This window comes from Telopea speciosissima, chromosome 3 (genome assembly GCF_018873765.1).
Source record: "Telopea speciosissima isolate NSW1024214 ecotype Mountain lineage chromosome 3, Tspe_v1, whole genome shotgun sequence".
Lineage (NCBI taxonomy): Eukaryota > Viridiplantae > Streptophyta > Magnoliopsida > Proteales > Proteaceae > Telopea > Telopea speciosissima.
Window position 1 is genome coordinate 4,210,240 of NC_057918.1, and position 20,897 is coordinate 4,231,136.

The 20,897-nt window shown below is 41.9% G+C and overlaps 2 protein-coding genes across 2 annotated transcripts in view; both read right to left on the reverse strand.

The window, feature by feature from the left end:
• Positions 1-1,614: 1,614 nt before the first annotated feature.
• The window catches only part of LOC122654118 (lysine histidine transporter 2-like), an 84,890-nt gene continuing 65,607 nt past the window's right edge, over positions 1,615-20,897 (reverse strand). The window contains exon 8 of the mRNA XM_043848098.1: positions 1,615-1,886. Within this exon, the coding sequence (XP_043704033.1) occupies positions 1,788-1,886 (99 nt within the window). The 3' untranslated portion in view covers positions 1,615-1,787. The remainder of the gene's footprint in view (positions 1,887-20,897) is intronic.
• On the reverse strand, positions 3,627-20,489 carry LOC122653746 (nucleoside diphosphate kinase 2, chloroplastic-like). Its single transcript, XM_043847682.1, has 6 exons — positions 20,456-20,489; positions 4,493-4,766; positions 4,313-4,372; positions 4,135-4,221; positions 3,836-3,916; positions 3,627-3,716 (listed from the first exon to the last, which is right to left on the reverse strand). Exons 2-6 carry the CDS (start codon positions 4,739-4,741, stop codon positions 3,627-3,629), a joined length of 567 nt encoding a protein of 188 aa, XP_043703617.1. The 5' UTR covers positions 4,742-4,766; positions 20,456-20,489.

Here is a 20,897-nt window from a genome sequence, read left to right on the forward strand (position 1 = left end):
GTGGTGGTGGTGGTGGTGATGGTGGTGGTGCTGCTGCAGGAGATGGTAGTAGTCTAACCATCTCCAATTTTAGGGAAACAATACAATTGCATGATAGTGTGATGTTGCGTAGCAGTAAGTTCTTGGAGAAGTATGGGGTTACGCGGTATGGAGAGAAACTTTTCTCCATCTTCAAACTTTGCAAGTGTGAGTATGAGCGGATGGAAATTCGCATCGTTGTCCTATGGGACCGTATAGATGAACTCCAAAATGCTATTACCCCTTCCACTAACCCTGACCCTGCCCTGATGGCTGGCGCCGAGCCTGCTCCTGCTCCTGCTCCTGCTCCTAGGCAGAAGAAATACATATGCAGGCGGTGGGATGCGTCTAGGTCATGCCATTACGGCGACCGTTGCCACTTCGCGCATAGCATATCACATACTGCCCTTCTATTCAAAAACAAACTCTGCCCACAATTTCAGAAAGGTGAGTGCAAGTATGGCAATCTCTGCATATTTAGACACGACGGTGCTCCGGGTTTCAGGTCGGGGGGATCGGGTTCGGGTTCGGGATGGTGAATTGTTGGGGGGGGGGGGGGGAAGGGGTGTTTTCTACATTTTGTTCTCTTTCCACATTGTGACGTACTGTGATCATAGATATACTTATATATGGACATTGTGACGTACTATGATCATAGATATACTTATATATGGATTGTTACCCATTCCTGGGTAAGTTTTTATATATGGATTGTTTCCCATTCTTGGAAAAGTTTGGTTGAGGTTGATCTTGGTTTGAATGCAGTGGAAGTGGAATTTGAGAGAGACAATTCAGTAAGACTTGGACTCTCATCAACGAGCACAAAATATGCTTGGTCGCTTCACCCTTCTATGATCGAAACTCATGACATCCATTGGTTCAAAAATGAATATGGTTGTCAGGGGAAATCCTCTCCCAAAATTAATATTCAGTTCCAGCCCTACTCAAGGCCCGAGCATTGTTGTGGCCCAACCCATATCCCTTCGGTTGGGCTTGGGCTCTCAATCTCTCTCTCTCTCTCTCTCTCTCTCTCTCTCTAATACGGTACAAGCCTGTGCAGGTTGCAACTGGGTTGGGCTGGGCCTGGGTCTGACCAAACATCAGGCTGGGTTGTCTCAGAGCCTATAATGTTCCGAGTATCCCTCCAATTGAAGGGGTTAGATTCCTACCCACATATCTGACATGTTATTGATATTGGCATCGATTTGCCCTAGAATAAGTATATTCTTGATAAGACGATCCAGATCGGAAGGGATCGACAAATCCGAACCCAAATGATCAGAAGCCCTTAAAATTCTTGTTTGAAACTAATAAAGGACAAGCGGTATAAGAGGAACAAATCAAACCCACAATTAAATAAGATAAGACACCTATTGCATAGAACTACTATGATTTACATTGTTTCTCTGATTTAAGATTAGAACCATCATTTACAACAGCATTTTGGCATACAGAACCATTGAGACCCACAGATAAATAAGATAAAACCTATGGTATAGAATCAGACATTTCTTTTGTTTTTTTTGAACCAGACATTCAAATGATGCAGTAACTGAATCAGAAAATGGAATAAGACCCAGCCAGAGGATTCCTACCATTCACTTCGGCTAATGTATATACCCAAACACCCACAACCTGTCCAAAGATGTTTATTTGACTTAAAAGATAAACTTTGCTCAGCAAGGTGAGGGCATGGACTTCACCGGCAACATCATCATCTCCATTGAGTTCCTCTATAAACAACCTTCCCTTTATTGTGCCAAGATGATCTATGAGTAAAACTTGTACTGACTGGCCGAAAGGATAATCTGTCTAAGTGCACCAATGGGTTCTAGAATCAACAACAAAACTCCCAGTATGATGCAGATTTGCAAAAACCATCAAACCAACTTTGATTATCAGCTGTGAATCAGAGACAAAACAAAACAGACAAAAAAAAAGGACTCTGCCTGGTATGTAAAGATCCCATAGAACGTATGACAATGGGAACCTGGGGTTGCATAGCGTACGCTATCATCTCCTTTTCTCTCTCCCTCTTCCCTTCTATGAAAAGACATATCTACTCCTTATTGTGAGAGGAGAGAGAGAGATAGACACAAGGAGATGCAAGCATACGCTATATAGCCGGATAGAAAACTCAATCCCATTAATCGCATATCATTATGTTATCATATGGTTGGAGTATTAAAATATCCTACGTATCACTTGGTGTTTTGATACGATACAAGAGGAGGGAACCCAATATTATATATGCCCACATCCAATCCCTTACGAGGGCAATGTAGGACTATTGTACATAACATTACCCCACCCTTAAACTGGCGACGAGGGCGTCAGCTCACTCCGGATCTGGTAGCCTTTTCTAGGCGGCTCCACCCTGCTCCAGGATTCTGCCCGACAGTAAATAGCCATTTCCTAGCGACTCACACTTGAAAGAACTCACCCTCATAAACTGGCATACAAGGAGAGAGAACCCAATATTATAAATGCATGCCCACATCCAATCTCTTACAGGACCAATGTGGGACTGTTGTACACGACATGTTTTTACAAGGAAATTCCTACTAAAAATTTCCTCCTCTTATCAATTAAAATAAAAAATAAATGGCATGAAATTCCAAGTAAATACACGAATATTTTACTGACGAGTGACGAGTGACGACATGGAATTCCTATCGACAAACACTAGAGGTATTCTACCGATTATATGAAAAACCTTAAATTTTTGTTAATCACAATTTTGATGAAATTTCTTCTAACCGTCACGCCACGGTTACAGTATTGATCTCTCAATACCAATATCGATACAGATATATATTGATCGGTTGTATTGGGTTGAATCGGACAATTTTACTCTTAATTTCAATTAGAAAATTTATTTTTTGAATAGATTTGCCCCAAATAAAAACCATTCCACTAATACAAGACTAGACAGATATCCATATCGAGCATGGCCGATACTAATTAGCTGATATGCCCGATTCAATACCGTCATGCTCCGAACTGCAAATACTAAGCATAAATATCAATCCTTGACAAAATAAATATTCCTAGTGGTTCAAACATGGCTATTATCCACCTCATAAGAAAACTCTATTCACCCAAAAAAATCATCGAAGAGAAAATTTTAGAATAATTATCACCTTCAATTTGCGGGCACTTTCAATTTCTCTAATTCCTCTAATAGGGGGAGTGGACCCTACCTTGGCTAGTGTTTTTGTACAGGAGATAGGGTGGTCATTTCCACCCTCATGTGAGGAATTAGAGGAATTGGAGGGAATAACAATTCAAAATTTTAGAGAAAATCTATATAAAAAAAAATAGGATAATTTACGAAACACCCCTTGAAAATGGAATGATACTCACTCATCCGTCCCCTCTACAGTAGGGATGTAAATGAATAGCTGAAATCCATTTTCATATCCGTATTCGTATCTGTTTAGCACTATCCGAATCCGTCCAAAAGCTAAACAGATGCAGATACGGTTAGGCTATAGATATCCGAAAAGCTATATTTACAAGTAAACGGATACAATATCCTTTCCGTATCCGTTTAGCACTATTCGAATCCGTTTGAAAGCTAATCGGATGCCGTTACGAATATAGCACTATCTAATGGTGCCTGGTTCAGCTTGAAGAGGATTTGTTGCCCCGATAAGTTTACGTGCAGAACCAACAACACCAACACCCTCCCAAGCCTTTGCCAACAGAAAAACACAATTAAGTTTTCATGAAGACTTGAGTTCGATGATCTACCCTGTTTTTATGTCCTTCATCAAGGATAAATACAAAGATTTTGAGAAACTGATATCCGTACCATGCACACAACTGGGTCAGAAGTGATGCATTGGATAAGCTTAGGAAAAAATGGCTTGGCCTGAAGATCCTTATAATGCTCCTACAACGATTAAAGAAAAGGGTTCACGTTTTGGGATTGGTGTGTGATTTGTATGATTATATTTTCATTAAAAAAAGAAAAAAGAAAAAGGAAAAAGGTGAGAAAAGGGTTTTCATATGATCAATTAACCATCCAATGCACAACAAAATTACCCATCAATTAGGTTAAATTGGGGGGTGGGGAAGGAGTGAATGAAGTCGTAGGTTTGGATCACGAACCTCGGCCAATTCCTTGGGACATTGGAAAGGTTTCAAGCCAGTCAATTTAGACCCCTTCTTCTCAAACCGAGAAATTATCTCTCCAACCAAAAATCATATAGCTCACTTGTGATACAGTTTAAACAGTATTCAATCACCGAGAACGTTCCAAATTTCAGGAAATCCCCAAGAAGCTTACCAGGCCACGTTGGACGCCATCGGGCTTCACCGTTATGTATGTTGTCTCTTCAACATCTTCCTGGGGAAACAAAAGATACAAAAAAAAAAAAAAAAGAAGAAGAAGGAGAAGGAAACAAGTTGAAATGGGTTCACAGTTCACTCATTTTATGGTAAATTTAAAGGCATAGAAAGAACTCACCATGGAATCAATCAAGTGAGGAAGGAAGATATTGGGTCTGATCTTCCTGGCTCGCCTTTTAGCATGGGAAAGAGTTGGGGAACACAAGAAAAGGGAAGGAGACCCATGGAATGCAGAAAGATGGCGAGTGCGCAGAGTCAGATTGTGGGTGCAAGATAAGCTCCCACTCCTTTTAGTCGTAGCTGAAGCTGACTGAAGAGATGAAGTTGAAACACAAGGACTTCCTCCAAAGACCGCTAGAGCTTCCATTGTCCCTCTTTCACTCTCTCTGTCTCTCTCTCTCTCTCTCTCCCCCTCCCTAGTCCCTTTTGCTCTAAGATTCGAGTCTGTAAATCGCAAAATGCTCTCACGGGATTCAGGAACTCTCCCACCGTGTAATTTGTAAACTATGGAATGGTTGGATGACAATACGGGTACTTATTCCAATCCAACTGTTCTGTGAGGGTTCCTCCAGTGGTGATTGGTGAGAGCTTTCCCTAGTCCCTACACCCCAAGCAAGATTCCCCCAGCTGCAAATGGTCGGCCCAAATCTATTCTCATTGAGGATGATGATTTGCGCATAACCCAACCCTTAGAATACGATTGGAAACCAACTTGTTGCAAGACCTGTCAGATTTTCGGCCATTCTGATCAAAACTGCCCGTAACATCTCCCAACGACCACACCAGAACTATCCGGTGAATCAAATGGATGGCAAGAGGCCCGAAAATCAACAAGGCTCTGGTTCAAGAAGGATTAATGTTGCATGTATTAAAGAAATAAGATGGAATGATTACAAAACCAATGCGTTAGATGACTTTAAACTATGATACTTGTAAGACAAAAGCGGGAGAGGTAGAGTGAGCATAGTTGTGGACAAAGATCTTAAAAATGAAGTAGTGGACGTAAAAGATTTGGAGATAGGATCTTATCTATCAAGCTGGTGCTAGACAACGAGGTCATCAACATAGTTAGCACGTATGCACCGTAGACAGGATTAGATGAGAATGTTAAATTAATTTTTTGGGAACACATGGATGTATGGTTTAGTTGAAGGTTTTGATCGGGGAGAGAAAATTATTATTGGAGGTGACCTTAACGGACATGTGGGCAGAGACCGTAGAGGCTATGAAGAGGTTCATGGAGGATATGGAGTTAGGGAGAGGAATGAAGAGGGGCGACAGTGCTAGACTTTGTGATAGCATTTGATCTGTTCATTGCAAATATCTTTTTTTTTTAAAGAGAGATGAACATTTAATTACCTACAAGAGTGGACAACATGCAAGCCAAATAGATTTCTTCCTAACCAAAAAGTTCAACAGATTATTACGTAAGGATTGTAAGGTTATACCCAGAGAGAGCTTAACCATCCAACATAGACTGGTGGTCTTGGATATGTATTTTGGTACGAGGCATTGTAGAAAGGCAAAACAGCTTTGTCCTAAGATAAGATGGGGTTGACTACAAGAGGCTCTCCTACAATCATTTACCGATAAAATGGCCCTACAAGGGAGGTGGGATTTTGATGGAGATACCAACAAGATGTGGATTAATATGACAATTTGTATTAAGAAGTTTGCTAAGGAAGTCCTTGGGATCTCTAAGGGTATGCTTCTAGGCCCTAGAATGATGAGGTCCAAGCAGCCATTAAAACTAAAAAAGATCGTTTTAAGATCTGACAAAGGACTAACGAGGCAGAGGATAAACTGAATTATTATCCCCTTCTACTTTGTCATCGTCTTCTCTCCCTCCCTATGTTGGCATTTTGGATTCTCCTAGAGGGAGGGAGGGAGTGTAAGAGTGCTGAGTTGGCTTTTCAGGTTTTGAAACCTGCATTGGAGCATGGGGGGAGCAAGGGGGTTATTTTGGAAAGGACAAAAAATGAAGTGGATTTAAACCAAGGGAGTGAGCTGGTTGGTTTAGTAGAGGAAGGGGAGGGATGCCAGGCGGTGTTTATCAACGTAGAAGTAAGGGTGTAAATGAATAGTCGAAAATCGTTTCTGTATCCGTATCTGTTTAGCACTATCTGAATCCGTCTGAAAGCTAAAAGGATGCGGATATAGATAGGCTATGGCTATCTGAAAAGCTATATTTACATGTGAACGGATAAATATTCGTTTCGTATCCGTGTCCGTATCTGTTTAGCACTATCTGAATCCGTCCAAAAGCTAAACGGATGCGGATACAGATAGGCTATAGGTATCCGAAAAGCTATATTTACATGTAAATAGATAAAATATCCATTCCGTATCCGTATCCGTATCTATTTAGCACTATCTGAATCCGTTCGAAAGCTAATCGGATGTGGATGCGGACATAACACTATCCGAGCCAAATCCGATATGTTTACTGCCTTATGTAGAAGAAGAAGAAATAAAAAAGGACGAAGAGACAATAAAATTAATAAAGAATGTGGGTCCTACTTATTTGTGGAATTTGTAAAAATAATAATAAAAAAGGGAAGGGAAGGTAACCATTATAGAGTGTGCCACGCGTCATCAGCTAACATACAAAGGACGTCAGTTCATGTCCTTGTACAAGGAGTCAAGGACGTGATCCAGAGGGATCATTATCGTCTCCTGTTCCTTGTCCGGTACAGTAGTCCAGTTCCTCTAATTGGGAGGCAAAAATGACTACCTAACCCCTTGCTTAAATACATTGCCCGAGGGAGATTAAGTGGTCATTTTTGCCTCCCTATGAGAGGAACTGGACCACTGCACCGGGCAGGAAACAAAACTGGAAAAAAAATTTGATCCAGAGTCGGAGAAAATCTCCAAGGTCCACATGCCAAATCTTGTTCTATCCAAAGACATTGGTTGAATTTCGTTTAACAAAGGTACTCATGGTGCATGCAGATGATCGAATGCGTAGAATACCGTTTGTCAAAAGCAACTCCACTCTCTAAGGCCTTGTTTGTTTGAAGTTAGTAAAATTAGAACAAAGCAAAACGGAAAATATCACAAGCATGCAAGAATGATTGTGCAACTAAATATCGAAAGTAACTTATACCAAACCATCAGAGAATTTTCAGAGATTTTTTGAATGAAAATGAAGTAAATTTAGTATGCTGTTGAGTTAATTGTACAATTATATAGGGAAATTTTCAGCGCCACCCCCTCAAATGGACCAATATTTTAACGTCAACGCATTAAGGACCAATATATCACTTTGGGCCCAAAAACTAACAAAAATAACTGAGAGTTAACTGGATGGAAATTAAATGACTAAATTACCCTTTATGCATTGAAAAAAAACCCAACCTTCTCTGTTTCCCTCTCCTTTTCTTCTCCGTCTCTGCCTACCATGGCACCCGTCTCCCTCTCCCTTCCCTCGCCGGCTCCGATTCCGGCTCCATCCCTCTCCCCTCCAAATCTGCCCAAAAACTCCCTCTCCGACCTCTGCCATGCCCCTTCCTCATAAACTGGCAGCAAGCTCCTCCGCAAAGCGACCTTGATATGGCCTCTGCCTCCCTCTCTTCCATCCTCCACGACCTCGACTTGCTCCTCAAATCCGGTGTCCTCCGCCAATCGAATGCCATCGTTCTCTCTCAACACTGTTCCGATTCCGGCAAAGAGGAGCTAGGTTTTTTAATCCGCGACCTCTTCGCTCGCTTGCAGGAGGAGTTTGTAAGAGGAGCTAGGTTTTTTCATCGATCTCTCTTATACTTTTTATCTTTCAATTTGAGAATTAGTGTAGTAGTCATTCACCCCTGGACAATTCAGGCTGTTGAATCTAGGGCTGAAATACCACCTGGTTTTTGAGGTCCATAGGAAAATCAGATCTGAACCTGTGATTATTGCCAGGATTAGTTGCAAGTCTTAAACCGTCCTTAAGAGTAGATGGGCAACCCACTAAGCACCAAAATCTTGGCTTCCAACGAAGATTTTTTGAACAAAACAACATGCGAGAGAGAGAGAGAGAGACGAATAAGGGGTTTGGGATTTGAGCAAAAACAACAGCCAAATGGGGTTGCATAATCCACGGACAGAAGAGACAAACTAAGAATAAAAAAACACTTGGAATGGGGTAAAGAGAAATGGAAGAATGGAAAATCAAAGGAAAGAGAGAGATGAAGGAAATGGGGATTCAAACCTTATCACAGCAAATATTACCCATATCGCAGCATAAAACGGAAAACAGAAGAAATAGAGCTCTAATGAAGGAGTTCTCTCGATTCAACGCTAGTGATTTTGAAACTTCAAGCGAAGGTTACTAACCCCCAACTTTATTGAATCTCGGCGAAGGAAACTTCAGCAAATAAGAATTTATTTAACAATAGATTTCTGAAATTGATTCAGGCGGACAAAGAAATTGTAGATCTGGTTCGCAAGTTGGGACTTGGAAGATCCACCCCAAGTGAGTGTGTGCAAGGGTGCAGATGTGAGAGATGGACAGCGGTGCCGGTTGCAGAGATGGGAAGTCGACTGAGGAAGAAGACGACTAGATTAGGTTTAGTTGTTTTAAGGGGAAGGGCAAAATAGTCTTTAAAAAAAACTGACATGCTGACATCACTAATTAACAGTTAAAAAAAATTTTCCGTTAGTTTTTGGGCTTAAAGTGATATATTAGCCCTTTGTGAATGGCATTAAAATATTGATCCATTTGAGGGGGTGGCGATGAAAATTTCCCTTATATATATACTTGGTCATGCATATAGAACTTTCTTGTTTTTATTTCAATTGTACTTCATTTCACCACGTACACTTCTTTTTATTTTTAATAACTACATATACTTCCATTCTAAACAACCTGCGGGCTCCTGTCTTGTCGTGGCGGGAGCTAGATCACAGCAAAAATAGGGGTGGGGTGGTCATTTCACCTAAAGGTCCCATCTAGACCCCACATGTGAAATGACCACCCCACCCCCTATTTTTGGGTGGTTTTGTTGGGCTGGACGCTCCAGCTCCCGCCATTGGAGCCAAATCCAACAAGTTGGGTCTAAGGAATAGTAATTCTCACCCATGGAAAAGTATAGGACGGGAAAAGAACAGTGCTGGATAAGTTCGATCAGTTATAATTTGGTATTGTCATGAGAAAATGGTAATGAAAATTCTGCAATATTTAAATAAATTTTAAAATATGAAATAATACAGCTAGATGAGGCATTTTCTTCGAATTGTTATCACCTCCAATTCCTCACTTAGGAGCGGAAATGACCACCTTATCCCCTGCCCGAACACATTGCCCAAGGTGGGATAGGGTGGTCATTTCTGCTCCTATGTGAGGGATTGGAGGGAATTGGAGAGAGCAACGAATAGAAGGTGATAAAAATTCATTTTCTTCCCCTCCCCCCCCCCCCCCAAAATGTCATATTTAAAAAAAAATTTAGGGATTTACATCTGGTACATACAGATATAACATGCGAACTGTTTTCACGCATGGGCCTTTGGACCTTTATCTACTCCATTTTATGGGCATGTCCATTTCTCCAAGTTCCACTAATGGGGGGGAAATTATCACTCTACCCGTGCCCAAACATACTGTCTTGATGGGATCCACCACCCCCTTTATTATAAGAACTTGGAGAAATGGACTAGGCAAGAAATGGACCAGATAAATTTCCATGAGGCTTCTACCCTTGTTGTGACCAAACCTTCTAGAGAGTTCCATAAAAAAAAACCAAAAAACCTTATAGATAGAGGGGCCAGGATTGTTGAGAGAGATCCCATTGAAGTTTAGTTTGAATAAAACCATTTAGATGGGGAGACCCCAAGAGGAGGTGCAAAAAGGCAGTAGGGGTCGGGTCGGGTCGGGTCGGGCGGGCTGGGCCGGCCTGTATGAGAACTTCCAGCTAGAATGCCCGCCTCCGAAGAGAGATCTGCTTTAATTTGGTAAAATTAATTCAGCACCTGACGGACGTACAGTTTACTTCTTGCATGTTGCCGAATCATCCTGAAATAAGCTCACGATCACCATCTGCTCTCACCTAGGCACATGGCCAGCTGTACAGTGTAATCTACCACATCAGCATCTCCAGTCTAACAAACTCTTAATTACTGTATAACTACTACCTATGATGTGACCTCTAGTCTCTGTTAAGATTTCTAGAATACCTCTGGGGTATTAATGAATGAGAAAAAGATCAAACGCAACGATACACGCAACGGATTAATATGAACCGATGATTAAGTATTATAAGATCCTAACCGTTCAGGATGCTGACCCTATAACCGGTTAAGAGTTTTCGTTAACTGGTTAATGGAGCAGATATAAAAACAAAAAAACAAAAAACTTCTGAAAAAGCGAATGGGTCTTCTTCGTTGGGGGAAAGCCTTTTTCCGGCGTACCCCATAACGAGAGAGCACTACTACCCTGCTTCCCATTCGACACAGCACCCACCTCTGACCTCGCCGGTGGAGAGGCAATGAGCCCACTCCTCTCCCCATTTTCTGTTAGAATCTCCAACTACTCCGACGATGAAAATGATAACAAACCCAACAGCCGAGTCGACGATGAAGCTGAAGAATTCATCAGAAAGTTTTATGAGCAGCTAAGGGTGCAAAGTCGTACACAACTACTCCAGTATCAGGAAGAGATGCTTTCTTCTTCCAAGAGGAACTCATCGCTAGCTAGCTGAAAATATTTATTTAAAAAAGTAGCCTTCGCTTCGATCGTTTTATCTGTTTCAAATTCATTTTCACTTCATCACCCTCACTGTCACCGTCACAAACGGAATACTGCATTTGTGTTTTATTGATAAAGGCTCTTACAATTTATTTATTTTTATAAAAAAAAAAACCTATTGAAAAAGCTAATGGTCTTCTTCTCTTCAAGTGCTGCAGAAGCTCTAATGGGTGGGGTTGGGGTTCCAGGGAAAAACAGAGGTCAGGGGGTGTCGAAGGTGGGGGTTGGGGTTGTGGGAAAAATAGCAGCGGTGGCGGGTTGCGGGAAAACAGAGGAGGTGGAGCGGGTTTGCAGTCTGTAGGAGAGAGGGATTGAACACTGGGCGGGGGTAACGGGGAAGGTTGCAGCGGCTTTGGAGAGAGAGAGGCAGAGATAAAAAGAGAGGGAAAGAGAAACAGAGAAAGAGAGCGCTCGGATGCCATCTGCAGCCCCGTCGAAGGTGCCCACTTCTTCTCCATCTCCTTCTCCGTCTCCAGGAGGTTTTTCGCCGGAGACAGCAGAGAGTCCAGTGAGCAACCAGATGACCGTAGACGGACTTCAGGGTAGTAACCGGCTATGGGATGTAACAGTCTGTTAACGTTAAAGATAAGTTTATTATATTAAAAAGATAGGATTGATTTAAAAAATATCTAACGGCTTACATTAATCCGTTGCGTTTACTGCTGCGTATAATAAAAATAAGGGTCGCGCTACGACCAGTCAACTCTTAATAAATTACAATAGGGAAAAAAGTCGCAACGTGATCGATTAAAGTAGATAAACGCAACGGTTTAACCGATCTATCTTAACCGTTGATTTTTTAACCAGCAACAAGTTCTCCCACGTCTTCTTCTTCAGCTACCGACCTGCAACCTAAAACCCATCTCCAGAAGGAATCACCACCTGCAACACAACCAAGGAACCCCAAAACCCATCTTGAAGCAATCCCCTGTAAATCTCTCTTCTCCTGTAAGTCGTGATTTTCCTGACGATTACCCAAACAAAAAAATTTGATTTGCCCGACGAAGAATCGAATGCGAAGACCGTCGTAAACGGTTGAACAAAAATCGCATTAGAAACACGATCGCGATGAACGATGTCGGAGGTTTCTCGTTTAGGGCCTTCAGGCTCAAAGATCCGGTGACACCGGCTGATGAGTTATTCTCCGATGGGAAGCTAATGCCTTTACAGCTTACAAAGTTTCATCCTTCTGTTGCTTCAACCACGACGATGTCTACTTCGGAGGAGATAAGGTCACCTGAGGCTGTGAAATCGCACTGAAGAGCTGAGGTGGCCAGGATAGATCCGTACTTGCTCTCCCCTAAGGTGCAAAGGTGTTCGAGTAGATGGAGAGAGATTCTAGGGTTGAAGAAGCTGTAGAGCAGTCACGCTAAGCAGTATTTGCAGAAGTCTGCTTCGTCTTTCACTTCTTCAAAGAATATTAACCCTATGTCTTTGAAGCATTTCCTCCATAGAAACTCAAAATCTTCTTCAGCGGGTATGAATGATGGATTTCTTCTGCCCATCTGCAAAGGGTTGGAATACTTTAGCTTTGCTTCCTTTGATCTTTTTCTTTGTTTGGCTCTGTTTTTGCTGGTTCTTGTAATCTCTTCTTAGAAAAGGTAGTCAGTAAGAGACTTGATCCAGCTCACAAGATCATTTTTATTGTAAGTTTGCCGATTCACTCGTGTATTTTGGTATATTAGTTGTGGATTTTAATAAGTTATGCTTCTGCCTTCATACTGTTCTCAATAGCTTTTCTTGTTTTTTTTTTTCCTTTTTCCTTAATGGGTTGTTGGTGGTGGTGCTGCTGATTCCTTCTGGTTCCATGTCTTCCAAAGTGGGTTAGTTCTAAAGTGTTTTTTTCCTAGTTGGGTGGGTTGGTGCCATGTCTTCTAGTGGTGTATTTTCCAGCAATTTTTCCCTTCTCTATCCCAAAGGTCACGATGGAGCTTCACTTGAGAAAAAATTTCTACATCTGTGTTTCTTCATCGTCTTCTTAGCAACAGAGGAGTTGGGGCGGACTCCGGTAATACAGAGGAATAATAGGGTGAGTAAAAAATAAAATTGATGGGTTGAATTTGCAGGAAGTTAGAAGGAATAGGAGGGGTCCGGGGACAGGGATGGGGATGGGGAAGGAGAAGTTGGAGGAGACGGTGGAGGTGGTGGTAAGGGAGATGCTTCAGGGGTCCCGTTACAATAAGTTGGAGGTGGTGGTGGTGGAGGATGTGATGATTTGGGGATCCAGTACGTTGGAGGAGGTGGTGGGGGTTGATGATTTGGGGATTCAGTAAGTTGGAGGAAGTGGTAAGAGGACATTGAGAATAGGGAGGCAATGGCCGCCGCTCCGGCGAAAGCTCTCACAGAGAGCTCAGAAGCACATGCACTCCCCTGCAACTAAGAAGAATAGGAAAAAAAAGAAACCTGCTGTGATGGTGAGCAGGTTGATGATTTTTTTTATTCAACTGTTACGATTAAAAGATAAAAAAATAAATGACTCAGATTAAACCATTGAGTTTAGTGTTGCGCTTAAGGAAAATGATGGTAGCGCTGCTACGAGTCACTCTATTATCAATTTTAATTTCTAGTAGAATCTCTCTTCACTGGATTTAGCCAAACCTCACCCTTACGAAGTTTGCATTGCCCCAAGTCTCAAGCCAACTTGCTTGCAACCCGTTTCAATTAGTACATATAATTTTCTAAATATAATGTATTCAGTGCACGAGGCTCCCACTACTATCAAGTCTAGGGAGGTTCATAATGTACACAGCCTTCCCGCTTGCTTTGAGAAGTGTCTATTTTTTTTTTTTTGGGTAAATAAGTATATTATCGAACCCCAAGAGAGGGCAAGGAAGAGAGAACCAAAGAATCAATATATAAGAGGAAAAAGAAGAAATAAGAGGGAGAGGGAGAGGGAGAGAGAAATAACACAAAAGGGGGGGGGGGCGATCAACCAGCCTACGCAGAGGAGGAGGACCGCAAAAGGGCATTATCAAGGCCCCAAAAAGTCAAAATATGCTTGTTCTTAGGGATGTCCATGGAGGGCCTCTGATGAATACAACTGAGCATGGGAGACACATCAAAAGAGATGGCTTTCCAAGTCACATCAAACGATCTCGAGTTGGAAGTCCATCTCCTGGGGTTCCTTTCCATCCAAATATGGTGAATAACGGCGCTAAAGACTAGCTTCCCGATAGTGTCACAAATGGAGTTCCCAGAAAAGGTTTTGAGGAACCAAAGCCATTCAAGGTCAAAACTCCTTGTCCTTCTGCTACATGGCCAGATGGAGGATAAGGCATTTTTTCAAATGGTGGAGGTAAAGGGGCAGTCAAAGAAGAGATGAGGGATATATTCATGGCCGATCCAGCAAAGGTTGCAAGAGGGGGCTGGAATAGTGCGGTGAATTAGGAAGGCTTGGGTAGGAAGGCAAAGTCTGAGGGCTCTCCAAACAGTTAGGCTATGATGGGGTATGTGGCCTTTGAACCAGACTAAATTGTGCCAGGGGACAGAGGGACTAGGATCTCTAGAGAGGTTCTAGGCAGAAAAGGAGGAGAAGATATCATTGGGGGAGGGGAGCCAGATGACCTTATACGCGCGAGGGGAGGAGTTTTGCAACAACAGGAGAAGGGTTGCCCAGATCTGAGAGATGATGTCTGGGTTGAGGGAGGGGTGAGGGGTCTAAGAACCAGAGGAGATGAGGGAGGAGACATGGACAGCCTTGGGGAGGCCAGAGGAATAGATGGCTCTGGGGCCCAGAAGATTATAGAGGATTCCTACGGAGTGCCAAGGATCGAGCCAAAGAGAGGTGGAGTTGCCATCAGCAGTGAAGGAGGAGATACCACGGAGCGCCAGGGGCGAAGGGAGAGGATCTTATGCCAAATCCAAGAGGAGTCAGCATGGATGGAGATGGTCCAGATGAAGTCAGATTTAAGGAGATGAGAATGGACCCAGGAAACCCAGATAGAATCCTGTCAGGAAGAGATTCTCCAGAGGAGCTTAAGGATGCCCACCGTGTTGAAGTCATGGATGCGGCAAAGACCCAGACCACCCTCAAATTTAGGGAGGCAGATAGATTTCTAGTTGACTGGGTGGAGAAATCTAGGGGTGTCACTACCCTTCCAAAGGAAGGCACAGAAGATGCGCTCAGTGGCCTTGATGGTGGAGTTAGGAATGCAGAAGATATCAATCCAGTAGATGTAGGTAGCTTGGAGAACCGAGAGGATACATTTGAGTCTACCAGCATAAAAAAGAAGCTTACCTTTCCAGAGCTGGAGACGCTTACGGATGTTGTGTAGCATAGGAGTGTAGTGGTGGCTCGAGAGTTTGATAGGAATCAGGTGAAGACCAAGGTAGATGACTGGAAGAGAACGGATGGAGAAACCTGTTAAGAGACGGAAGGATTCTTTAGTAGAGTCCGAGATACCAGAGAGAAAAATTTTGGATTTAAGGAGATTGACTCGGAGACCTGAGAGAGACTCAAAGAGATGGAGCGAGTCCATGATGGCATAGATAGAGGAGTGGGACTCCTTGGAGAAGATCATCAGGTCATCAGCAAAGGCCAGATGGGAGAGGTTGATGTGCTTGCATTTTAGAAGAGGGGAGATGTGGTGGAGATCAGTTTTGGTTTGAAGGCTCCTGGAGAGGACTTCCAGGGCAAGGGAGAAGAGGAAAGGGGAGAGGGGGCAGCCTTGGCGGATTCCAACTTTGGAACAAAAAAAGCCAGCGGGGGAGCCATTGACCAAGACAGAGAAGGAGGGGGAGGAAACACAGACGTAAATCCAGCGAATGAAGACAAGAGGGAAACGCATGAGGGAGTGCACCTCATAGATGAAATCTCAATGGATGGAGTCAAATGCTTTGTGGAGATCGATTTTTAAGAGAGCCGCCGGGGAATGTGATTGAGGTCGAAGCCTCTGACGATCTCAGAGGAGCGGATGATGTTGTCCACAATGCTCCAACCAGAGATGAAGGCCGACTGGTTGGGATTGACAAGGGAGGGAATGACCGCCTTGATTTGGTTGGCAAGAATCTTGGCAATGAACTTATAGATGAGATTACAAAGGGAGATGAGCTGAAATTCAGTCAGAGAAGTAGCCCCGTCCTTTTTAGGGACGAGGCAGATGAAGGTTTGGTTAATCTGAGCTAGCTGACCAAGCTTGAAAAAGAAACTACGGATGGCTTTGAAAACCTCTCCTTTAAAGGAGTCCCAGCAGTTGAGGAAGAAGCCCATACTGAAGCCATCAAGGCCCAGAGCCTTATTGGCCTTATGGGAAAGGATTGCCTGAGAAATTTCATCATCAGAGGGGATGGCGATGAGGGAGTTGAAGAGGGAGGGGGGAATAAACTTATGAATGAGCGCAGGGGGAATAGGGGAGGGGGGAGGGAGGGATTGAATAGGGTGGAGAAGGAAGAGGCAGCCTCTTTGATTTCAGTGGGAGTGGAGAGAGAGGTCCCATCAAAAGTGACAAGGAGGGTGATGGAATTCGAGTTCTGCTTAGCTTTAAGAGAGCGGTGGAAATAGACAGAGTTCGAATCACCGAGTTCCAACCACTTGGAACAAGATTTCTGGCAAAGAAAGCTTTCCTCAGTGAGGGAGAGAGAGGATAGCTCTTCGGAGAGACGCTTCTCATCGGCGGCAAAAGCTGGGTAGAGAGGGTCGAACTGGAGCTTGAATTGGACTAGAGAGAGATCGGGCCGGCATGAAGAGAGCCTGGAGGGGTGTAGAGACAACAGGGGTCTCTCGGGTCCGGGATGGATGGACCAAAACCGAACCGCATGATCATATGCGGTGTATAAATGGGATGGCCTAGGTAATGAGTCACACTGATGCCATAAGAGGACTCATCAAACCAAAAAGGGGAAGTCGCCACCTAGGTGAATGGGCCTAGGACCCAAAAGTATTCCTCCTCCTTCAAATGAGAGAATGTTTAAGACTTCAATCATTGGATAAGGCATCGGACTATTCCCAGAATTCTGAGTAGGTGTCAATTTACAGATTGGGAAGTTGTTAGGCACCCAATCTACCCGACCAAAAGATCGGTCTCCCTGTTACACTAGACCCTAAACAACTCTCTATAATGGACACTTTTCCTATGCTAGGTATATCCTATGGCATGTGTTGTCCTAAGCCAGATTACTATGTTTGCTATCCTGATAGTAATGATAGATTAAATCAAATGAATTAGAATGAAGTATGAATCAAATGATAATAGATAATTCACACACAAGAACTCAAAGATATATGAATCAAATAATCAAATAATGATAAGTAAATGAAAAGGACTAAATAATTGAGATACGAGAGCACGGGCGGGACGTATCGGTCAAAAGATCCAATTTTATTGGTTCGGAGAAATTGATTGAAAAGTGTCTTATGCCTAAATTTTTGTGATCGTATCCTATTACGATTCTTGATATTGGATTATGAATTAACGCCCGAGGTCCTATCTTAGATGGTTGTGATTTAGTTTATCTTAGATTGGATCTAAAGAGCAAAGATGAGACTAAAAAAAAATGGACCTTGGATAAATATATTCGAAAAGTGAATGTACGGCCCTAGGGGTACCCATATACTAGACTAGCCAATATAGAGCATTTCGGACATAGAAAATGACTCAACCATAATGTAGCTCATCACATAGACCGACACCAAATGATATGCTTTAAAGGGAAGGCATGTAGAAAATAAGGACCTAATTGGATTCAGATTCAAACCCTATTGTTTGATAGGCTTGTTTGAAAGCCAAATGATTGGGTAGGGGCTCAGATGATTTACTGACGATGGGTTTTGATTGAAACCTGTATGCATGTCTTAGGGATATGATATCCCAAGGTCTCATGAGCTTGACTCAAGATGCAGTCGGTTAAAAGTAATTTCCTAGGGCCGGTTGATGTATGCCAAATGACTTAGGTCAAAGATCATGATTGGATCTAAGCCACTAGTCTATGGCAATTAAAAATCATTTTGAAATCAAAAGTAAAAAATGGTTTTAGAAAACAAAAGGAAAGATAAAAGAAAACAACAAGAAAATCATAAGCAATAAAGTTTTATTCTGTTAAAATGGGCCAGACTAGGCCTTGACCGAAATAAGAATGGATCTAACGGATAATCCCTAAATCTGCCATGGGCCTGACTAGACCTCAACTGGACTTGATAAAATGAGGTGGGAATTATAATGACTCATAATGGGCCTAACCAATTATCATATGGAACCCATTTGATTTAAATGGAAATGGGCCTGTATATTTAACGTATGAAGATTATTGAGTTCAGATAAACCCAAATAAAATGTATTAGAACCTATAGATCGGCTTCCCCAATCTATTATTGGCCCTAATAATATAAATCCGAGATTCTAGAATCATATATGGCTTTATGGGCTTAGAAAATACAGATCAAAAGGTAAGGACCAATAAGGATCAATCCCATTCAACTCATTATACAAATCAAATGAGAACATGATAAAATTCAGAAATCAAAGAACATAGAGCATACTATACCCAATCGGATTTTACAGAAATGTTTTCTGATTCATGAGCCAAATAAAATGTAAATATCCAAGCAGATTATAACTCATGCAACAAAGGCATGCAAGATCCACCCAATTAAAAGGGAAAAAAAAAAAAAAAAAGATTTTATTCCATGAAACATAGCATAGGGGATCCATTTAGACTTTGATAGAATAGGTTTCTTAAAATGAAGATCTATGCTCATCATCCACAGAATCAAGATCATGTTCATTATTCACAAAGATGTAAGAACAGGAGACTAAGGATGGACATTCACAGAGATTATGAGAAGTAAACAGCAGTTGTGCATTTCTTTTTTAGATCTAAAGAATTAGTCAAGAACACCACTCATACATGCAATCCCAAGTCTAAAGCTAATCAAGGAACTGATCAAGACACAGATCATAGAGAACATGCATTCAAAGATTTAAAAGCACTAAACACAGAAGCTGATCAAGAGAGATGCATTTTCAGATCTGAGGCCGCTCAGAAACCGAACTGAAGTGCAAGTTAAGGAGATATGCAATCTTGCATTTGACATCATTCACAGAGACTAACAATGGCATATCTAAGTCATTCACTGAGAGTAATTTCAATACATTCTTATATCTATTGCTGATCACAGAGAAAGAATTAAAGTATAGGTCACAGAGATACATTTAAGAATAAAAAACCGTAGGAGCATGCATCTAGAAATAAAATAGGGTTTTCATAACAAAAAATACAAAGATTATAAAGGATCGGTCACACAGCTGTAATCTCAATAGCATGAAAGAAGTATATCAAGAAGGGGATCCGGTCATGGTAGTCTCCAGTAGAGTATTAAGGCTATACAATCACAGAGATCCAATAGATTGCACGCAGTCTAAAATGGCCTTCCAAGTAGCCGAACACCTCGAGGGAAGGGGAAGAGACCAAATGGAGTGATGACATAACCATCGTGTCGAGACAAAATCAACCTAGCAAGAATCTTTAGCAGATACGATGCTCCAAACATGCCTCATCAAGGAAGCATGGTTCCAATTAGCCAGGCGGCAAAGACCTAGCCCCGGTAGACAAATCATATGCCAGGCCACCTTGTGCGAGCCCCAATCAGATTGTCCAAACCAAAGAAACCTAACCATGATCTTTTCAAGATAGTTACGAAGGGAGAATGTACACATGATATTTAAGAATTAAAAGCTCACCTTCATACGGTCACATCGCTCATCAAATCGAAATTTCACCTTTTTATTTCAATTATCCCCTTGACTACCACGGCCCAAGATCATAGGTGTTGACCGCTGGCACCGTCGCAACATATACCAATGAAAGTCCAACTTGGTCTAGAGAATTAGGGTGTATTTTAGGTGCGGGTATAACACCTTTTGATACAATTTAGTATTCGTTTTTATTCCTTTCATGAGAGATGTATTATATGATAATACATAATACATAACTCCTGAGGGTAATGAATATAACCTTTTGGATCGGATAATGCTAAACAATTATTGTATACATTACAGTGTAGCTTCCGTAACTCTGATATTACTAATATTATATTAGTTTTCTTTTGATCTATTGAACTGTCGTGCGAATGAATTAGCCTTTAATTACTGCATCAGTGATCCTGGTGGGCAGTGGAGCATAGGTGTACGCTCTTGTCATGCATCTCGATGGTACATGCATTGGGGTGTGACTTCTGTTAACAAAATGCATTTAAAATGGAACCGCTTTAAATGCAATCCCGTTTTTAACCGTTTTAAACACATTTTGTCGTGTGTTTCCCAAACATATGACAAAAAAAGGCAAATGACAAGCATTTCGGTTTTAAACGCGTTTAAAACACATTCCCATTTTTTTGACATTTTTTAAGAGCTTGAATTAAGTTACTCTCTCTCTCTCTCTCTCTCTCTCTCTCTCTCTCTCTCTCCCAAACTCTGATTGACTTGATTTTTTCACCAATGTAAAGATGATTCGAATGATATCACCTTCAACTTAAGGTGATACCGAAGTTACAAACATGTATTTCAAATAAAAATTCCTCAACTTATATGAGAAATATGCCCCTTTTTTTTTAAATATAAATGTTTAACACCGGTACCATCCGTTTTTCATTTTGTTACCATCATGGAATCAAAACTCGGTCGACACTTGTCGAAACCGCCGAGACAACTCGATTTCGATAGGTTTCGAGACGAGTTGGACCTGAACTTTTAAAAATCCCCGGTTTCGATGGTTTCGCACTAGTTTCGACCGAAACCAGTACAAAACCGTCGAAACCAAGGCTGTTAGTTAGTTTTTCAATGGTTTTTGAAGAATAATAGTACCAAGG

What these genes read in the sequence shown, in the direction of transcription:
- LOC122653746 (XM_043847682.1), bottom strand. Translation starts at nt 4,741, where the DNA reads ATGGAAGCTCTAGCGGTCTTTGGAGGAAGTCCTTGTGTTTCAACTTCA. An exon ending in ATGGCGTCCAACGTGGCCTG is followed by an intron (nt 4,222 to 4,312) that starts GTAAGCTTCTTG and finishes ATATGATTTTTG; the next exon opens with GTTGGAGAGATAATTTCTCG. An exon ending in GTCCCAAGGAATTGGCCGAG is followed by an intron (nt 3,917 to 4,134) that starts GTTCGTGATCCA and finishes TAATCGTTGTAG; the next exon opens with GAGCATTATAAGGATCTTCA.